This window comes from Labeo rohita, chromosome 14, assembly GCF_022985175.1.
Source record: "Labeo rohita strain BAU-BD-2019 chromosome 14, IGBB_LRoh.1.0, whole genome shotgun sequence".
Taxonomy (NCBI): Eukaryota; Metazoa; Chordata; class Actinopteri; order Cypriniformes; family Cyprinidae; genus Labeo; species Labeo rohita.
The window spans coordinates 21,135,490-21,143,581 of record NC_066882.1 but is presented as its reverse complement, the minus strand read 5'-3'; the positions used below and the strand labels follow the sequence as shown (position 1 = coordinate 21,143,581).

The 8,092-nt window shown below is 32.6% G+C and overlaps 1 protein-coding gene across 1 annotated transcript; it reads left to right on the top strand.

The window, feature by feature from the left end:
* Positions 1–2,132: 2,132 nt before the first annotated feature.
* eif4ebp3l (eukaryotic translation initiation factor 4E binding protein 3, like) lies at positions 2,133–7,880 on the top strand. Its single transcript, XM_051127706.1, has 3 exons — positions 2,133–2,547; positions 5,767–5,940; positions 7,308–7,880. The coding sequence occupies exons 1-3, from the start codon at positions 2,415–2,417 to the stop codon at positions 7,337–7,339; spliced, it is 339 nt and encodes a 112-aa protein (XP_050983663.1). The 5' UTR covers positions 2,133–2,414; the 3' UTR covers positions 7,340–7,880.
* The last annotated feature ends 212 nt before the right edge of the window (positions 7,881–8,092 follow it).

The window sequence follows — 8,092 nt, the reverse complement described above, 5'->3', positions numbered from 1 at the left end:
CAGAAAATTAGCTTAACCCACTGAAGTTGGCGAACATAATTCTTCTGAAGGCTAACCTTTACTAACCATTTGTTGAGGAAAAAAACAAAACAAAACTAAACTAAAAAACAAAACAAAAACCGTTGTGTCATATCCATCTTATTTTTCCCATTTGTTGGGGAAACAAAACAAAACAAAAATGTTGTGTCCTATCCACTTTGTTTTTTTTTCCTGTAATAGTCTGAATAAAAAAAATCCAATTTTTTTCTTTACTTTCTGAGAAATATACAATATAATATAGAGACTACATTTACAACCCTATTATTAATGTTAACTGTTTTTTAAATGAGTTTACAACTGTTTAGACATGTTTCAAATATTAATAACACAAAAATATAAAATAATAATAATAATAATAATAAACAGCTCACATAAAATTTGCTTAACCCACTGAGATTGGCGAACATAATTCTCATGAAGGTTAACCTCCTTTTGCTAACCATTTGTTGGGAAAAACAAAACAAAACTAAACAAAACAAAAACGTTGTGTCCTATCCACTTTATTTTTTTTCGGTAATAGTCTGAATAAATAAAAAAAAAAAAAAAAAACTTTTTTCTTTGCTTTCTGAGAAATATACAATATATTATATAAAGGCTACATTTACAACCCTATTATTAATGTTAACTGTTTTTAAAATTAGTTTAAAACTGTTTAGACATGTTTTAAATATTAATAACACAAAAATATAATAATAATAATAATAATAATAATAATAATAATAATAATAATAAACAGCTCACATAAAATTAGCTTAACCCACTGAAGCTGACAAACATAATTCTCCTGAAAGTTAACCTTTACTAACCATTTGGTGGGGAAAAAACAAAACAAAACAAAACAAAACAGAACAAAACTAAACTAAAAAGCGGAAAAACAAAAAAATGAAAACAAAACAAAAACTGTTGTGTCATATCCATCTTGTTTTTCCCATTTGTTGGGAAACAAAACAAAAACATTATGTCCTATCCACTTTATTTTTTTCCTGTAATAGTCTTAATAAAAATAAAAAAAAATCAACAATTTTTCCTTACTTTCTGAGAAATATAAAATAATAACAATAATAAGCAGCTCACATAAAATTAGCTTAACCCACTGAGGTTGGCGAACATAATTCTCATGAAGGTTAACCTCCTTTTACTAACCATTTGTTGGGAAAAACTAAACAAAACCAAAACATTTTTTTCCGTAATAGTCTGAATAGAAAAAAAAACTTTTTTCTTTGCTTTCTGAGAAATATACAATATATAATATAAAGGCTACATTTACAACCCTATTATTAATGTTAACGGTTTTTAAAATTAGTTTAAAACTGTTTAGACATGTTTCAAATATGAATAACACAAAAATACAGTAATAACATTAATGATAATAATAAACAGCTCACAGAAAATTAGCTTAAAATTAACCCACTGAAGTTGGCAAACATAATTCTCTTTAAGGTTAACCTTTACTAACCATTTGTTGGGAAAAACAACAACAACAACAACAAAAAATGAAAACAAAACAAAAACCGTTGTGCCATATCCATCTTATATATCCCATAAGAGCGGGCACGAACATTTGTAAATTTTATGGGTCTGGCTTCCGGTCTCATCTGCATCCAGCTGTTTTTAGCTGAACAAACAGCATGTTTTACTGCTTGATATTGCAAATTTGTCTTACAATATTATTTTAATGCATTATATCTTATTATAAACACATTGGTTTGTAGCGCAAACAGTTTTACCGTTTACTGCACGTTGTTATTCTTCTCATTATTGTACTTTTCATTTATAATAATATTAGTATTTCATACAGGCCTATGTTACTCAGTATCTAAATTCCATTTTTTAAATCTATATCTCATAATTTAGACGTTTTATGACAGAATTATAACTTTTTTCTCTTATGTGGAGGAACTTGGCTTCCATATATGGCCTTTTTCTGTAAGTTTCTTAGAAATTCAAATCCTTGGCAGAAGATTTGTAAAAACAAATCTATTTCCCTGAAAGATCTGGCAACCCTGCATGTTACACCGCCTGTTTTTGTTGTTGCTCAAGTGTCGTTTATCACATGATGCGAGTCACGTAGTCTGAGCTGTTGTTAAATACCCCGACACCCCCAGGACAGTGCTCCACCACCGCGGACGGACAACCAGACAGACGGACAGACAGCTACAACCTCAACCTCTCTTCAGCCAATATCACGAGACCAGCGCTGTCCGCACCACGCTAAAAATATCCTCTCTGTTTTTTTATGTTGTTGAAACTTTGTTGAGCTGTTTCATCGTAAGCAAACACTTCTTATAGACGAGTTTCGGATAGAAGCAACCCTTCAGAGTCCTTACATATCATCGTGTTCGGTGGCACAGAGTTTTGAGCGCATTTCACCCACGATGTCCGCCAACACGCAGCAGAGCAAGAGCTGCCCCATTCCCACGCGTGTCCTGCAACTCAAAGACTGGTCCCAGCTCCCAGACTGCTACAGTCAGACCCCTGGAGGAACACTCTTCTCCACCACACCAGGGGGTAAGACTGTGCTTTATTTTGAGGAGTACAAAAGATTCGTTTTGGGGTGAAAAAACCTTAAACCAACCAGAGATCTTTGCTGTTTTACTAGCATGGTTTGTTGGTTTTAGGTAAGTTTTGTGCCGTTGCCAACCCACGGTTTGTGAGACCAACTTAAACCAGCTAAGACCATCTTGTCCATCCTAAACCAGCTATTCCAAAAAACCATCTTGGGCTGGTTTAAGCTTGGTTTTCTTCAGAAGTGTGTGTAAAATTGTTGGGGAGGCACGTGTTGCCATCCTCTACTTTGCATATTAAAAAAAAAAAACAGATAGCCTAAATAGATTTAAAAAAGAGGATATTGTACATAGAATTAAGCAACAGAGTGAGAAAATGTTATTTAAGATTCATTAAGATGAAAAAACAAAAATGTTTGCTTGTTTTTGTCCTGTAAACCTTTTATATTTTTGCACAAAGATGTCATGATTTTGATTTAACCACTGTAGCTCATTTCTAATTGGTTGAACTAATGTAGCTAGAACTCACCATGTGTTAAACTGCATGATCTTAACTATTTTAAGCAATGTGGAAGTCTGATGCAATACTTTTTAAACTTGCTGTATTGGCTGACCTGCAATAAGACTCTATTTGATTTCATTTATGCATGCATTTATTTATTTGTTTATGCATTTAAACATTAAGCTAAAAACCTCTGTTGTGATCTGAGAAATGTCTTGCTGGTGCACATTCCTGTTGCTACACAACGTTTGTTATGAACAGCAAGTTAATCATTTATGGCAGACTGTCTGCAGCAAGATAGCTCAACTGCCATGCTTGTTGTTATGTAACAGTGTCTGGTTATCTGATTTGCAACTTGCATGTCCCATACTGAGTTAATCTAATCTTGTGAAAAACAAATACTTGACCCCTTTTTTTTAATGGGTAGGAGCCTCCACCCCACATGTTTTTCAATCTCCTTTGTCCCTCACTAGACTATCTTTCGCATGTGGCTGTAACTGTAGCACATGTAGAGGAGGAGGCAATTCTTAGAAACACCCCTCCTCCTTCACAGCTGTTGTGGATTTCAGTAATAACAGAACTCTGTGTGCTGGGGAAAATGGGTTCATTGAGGCCACTGTATCATGGATAGTTCCCTCAGAGGAGGAAATAACAGCAAAATAACAGATCAGAGACATGTGCATTTGTATACAGAATTGGTGCAAACTACTGTCCCACAACCAAAAAAACACACATACTTAAATCTTACATGTTTACTAAGATGCTTTTATTATCTGTTGAATTGCACAATAATATTTAAAACATCAGTAAGCTTAATATATATATAAAATCATCATTTATTGGGTACTTTCAGTTGGGAGGTGGCTGTTCTGAACCCTGACCTCTAAATTTATGAAAACGATATTGAAATAATTTTTGCATTTTATTCCACTGTTGTCTTTTTAAAAATGTTTTTTTTTATGCAGTTAAAAAAAAAAGATCTCTTTGTAAATCTTGCTAAACAAGTCACAAACAGAAATCCAGAAAAAAATGAAAATGATTAAAAAACAAAATAAATGTTGCAATAATAGGTTCCTCTTCTTTATACAAAGTACATTTTTTAAAAAAACTTTTTTTGTTGATTTTAAGGTGAAATAATATAATATAATATAATATAATAAAAAAAATAAACATTGGTACGATCATGCTAATAATAATAATAAAAATAGTCCAGAAACAGGCTTCATTTTCTTTATACAAAATATAATTTAGTATTTTTGTTGATTTTGGGGTGAAATAATTCATACACCACAAGATGTATTTGTTGTACCATTTATTTAAATAACAAATACATAAACATTGTTATAATTACGCTGATAATAATAATAATAAATAGTCCAATAATAGGTTTCTCTTCTTTATACAAAATATAATTTTGTATTTTTGTGTTGATGTTTGGGGTAAAATAATTCATACACCTCAAGGCTTTGTTGTACTGTTTATTTAAATAACAAATAAATAAACATTGTCACGTGTATGCCAATAATAATAATAGTAATAAAACAGTCCAGAAATGATCTTCATTTTCTTTATACAAAATATAGTTTAACTTTTTTGTGTTGGTTATGGGGTGAAATAATATTACACCAAGATAGTATTTGTTGTACTGTTTATTTAATTAACAAATACATAAACATTGTCACAAATTATGCCAATATAATAATAACAATAAATAGTCCAGGGCTTAATTATCTTTATGCAAAATATTAGTTCACATTTTATCTGTTGATTTAAGTGTAAAATAAAATAATGTCATAATTATGCCAAAAACATCAATTTCCCTTTTTTCCTGTTGATTTTGTGGTGACTGGGAGTGGAAACCAATGCTTTAATCTTAACAAATTGCACACTTTGGCTATATTTAATTGTCCTGTGTTTTAAAAACATCAACCAGCTGAAGAGCAATCAGGAAACAAAACATGCTTCGGCAGAACAAAGTCCTCCTGAAAGTGTTGGGTTGGTCTCTCTGCATTCCACTGACCAGAGCGGTTCACAGATGAGACCACTCTTCGTCCAAACCCTGTCACCACCTCCGTCCACACCCTGCCCTTCCCCCTTCTCTCTCAGCCCTCTTTTGTCCAGAACACACTGAACTACATAGCAAAGGTTGCGTAACATGTTTTTCAGCCACTGGTAGAACTGTTGGGTACAGTATAGCTTCAGCTACAACAGAGACTGCACAACGTTTAGCAGATAGCACCTAACCAGGGCTAGTTAAGCTCCACATGTTTGTCCTCAACATGTTCAGCTGCGTCGCGGTGCCCTCGTGTCTCCGCTCCGCATGCTCACGTGCAGTTGTGCTCAAATTTCCTAGAACTAAAATGGGAGGTGCTGAGTCCTCCAATTCAGTTCACCCCATTTTTTTCATTGTGGGAGCTTCAGTGCTTCTTTTCATATGCAAACTGTGAAACATTTCAGTCTTTGTTTACAGACTGATAGCGTGGACGTGTTAAGTGGCACATCAAGTTCTTTGATATCTTTCTTTCGTTTTGTTGATAAGATTAGAATTGCTGCTTATTTGGTTGTGAATACCAAGAAATCCTCTTTAGAGTTGCATTTTATTGTCTGAGTGTTAAAACATTTGGCTAGAATCCAAAGGTTGTACCCTGCAGCCTAGAATGTAAATATGTTTTTCTAGCCATCTGACTGGTTGCTTTAAAATACGTTTTATCCGCTTTCCAGGAACTCGGATCATTTATGACAGAAAGTTCCTCCTGGACTGCAGGAACTCTCCCATTGCCCGGACCCCACCCTGTTGTTTGCCTCAGATTCCTGGGGTGACCATTCCTTCACACCATCCAATGTCCAAACTGCAGGAACTCAAAGAGGAGCTGGAGGAAGAGAAGGAGCTGGCAGGTAAAATTGCTGTCTGCTCCAGATTTTTAAAAAAAGAAAGAATGAAAACCTGTTCTGCAATAACATTTCCAGGAAATTAAAAGCCTGCAGGTTTCTCCTGAAACAAATTATTTATAATTTGTATATCCTGGTATATCCTGGCCTTGACTTTTTAGTTTTGCAATTCTCAGTTTATATTTCACAATTCAATCATTTTTTTTTTTTTTTTAGAATTGCAAGACAAACCCAGAACTGTGCTATAACCTTGAAATTGCGAGGGGGATAAAAAGATGCAATTACATTTTATAATATCTCATATATTCAGAGAATTAAAGTCAGAATTGCAAGATGTTTCTGCATTTACAGAATTGCAATGTATATAAACTCAGAATTCAGACAAATAAAGTCAGAATTGCGAGACAAATTCATAATTGTAATATGAACTTGTAGTTACTATAGGGAAAAAGTTGCAATTACATTAGAAAAAAAATAAAAACAGAATTATGAGATATAAAGTCACAGTTGCAGAGAAAAAAATCTGTAATTGTGAAATAAATGAAAATAACCTTTTTGATTTTTTATAAAATCAATTGTAAGATTGAAACTCAGAGATATAAAGTCAGAATTGTGCTATAAACTTGCAATTGCTAAGGAAAAAGTTGGAGTTGCACTTTTGCACTATTTTTTTACATTTTATATAAACAAAATTGTGAGATGTAAACTCAGAATTGTAAGACAAAACTCTATAAAAACAGAAGAGTGATGTAAACTCAGATTTCAGAGAAATAAACTCAGAATTGTGGGATATACTGTAATTGTGTATATATAAATACACACAAATTAATGTATATTAAGAAAAATATGTTACGTACAAAATATTTTTATTTATATATAATATAAATTCTATAAAAATTACAATAAATGCATATACTTGTAAATATTTCTTAAATATATACATGAATGTGTTCGTGTAATTATGTATATATAAATACACCGTACACACACATATATTAGGCAAACGTGAACTTTTATTATGTATGCGATTAATCACGATTAATTGTTTGACAGCCCTAAAAGAAATTGCAAGATTGAAAATCAGAATTCAGAGAAATAAAGTCAGAATCGCAATTACTAGGTAAAAAGTTGGAGTTGTAAGGGAAAAAGTTGCTATGAAAAAGTTATAAATGTGAAATGTCGCCAGATTTTTTTTTTCAAATCAAATCAACTGCAAGATTGAATCTCAGAATTAAGAGAAATATAGTCCGAATTGCAAGAAAAAAAATCAAAATTGTGAGATCACAATTACTTTATTTCATGGTGGTCTATGGTTCATAGAATACCTCAAACACTAATCAACTTCTAATTTTTATTTATTTATTTTTTTTTAGCTGATGACAACCAGTTTGAGATGGACATTTGAGTCTTTCATCTACCTCCTGTGGAGACGTCTCTATTTTATCTGTCGGGATGTTGCTGCTTACCCCACGATCAGCGGACATTACATATTCACCAGATTACAGGGCTTTTTAATGAGCTAAACACCCAAAGGGTGTCTTATTCTTTTGTTTAAAAGTATTTGTTACACGTTTACCAGAAAAAGAAAAAAAAACAAACAAACACATGATTCTTTGTCAGTGTTTTAAAGTTCTTTATTGTACATATGGTACTTTTTTTTTTTTTTTTAAGAAAATGTAGCATTGCGTGTGAGCCGGGGCAAAACCATGGCAAAATCTCTCATTTCTGAGCTTTATATTTCAACAAACATTGTTGATTGTTTAATGGTAAAGACCGACTGTATGCCAAATGAATGTCTGCTGCATATGTTTGGTGTTTCACCCGAAAAAGCACATCAGAACATAAATGTACACCGTTGTGTGCCCTCAGGGTTTTCCTGGTGTTTCATTTGCCTGGATTTCCTCAGGTTTTATTATTTTGATTGAAATAAAAAAATTAGAAAAATAGTTGTCACTTGATCTGTTTAGAGTTTATTTTGGAAACTTTCATACTGCAATAATGTATTTCATCTTGGGTTTCAAAATTTGCATAAGTTGCCTATAAAAAACTTTTTTTTTTTAACAGCGGACTTCCCTTTACTGCTAAAAGGCATGTGACTTGTGTTAACTAGATTTGCATTTACAGAGGGAATTGTCAGTGCTTGCAAGGCATCAAAATT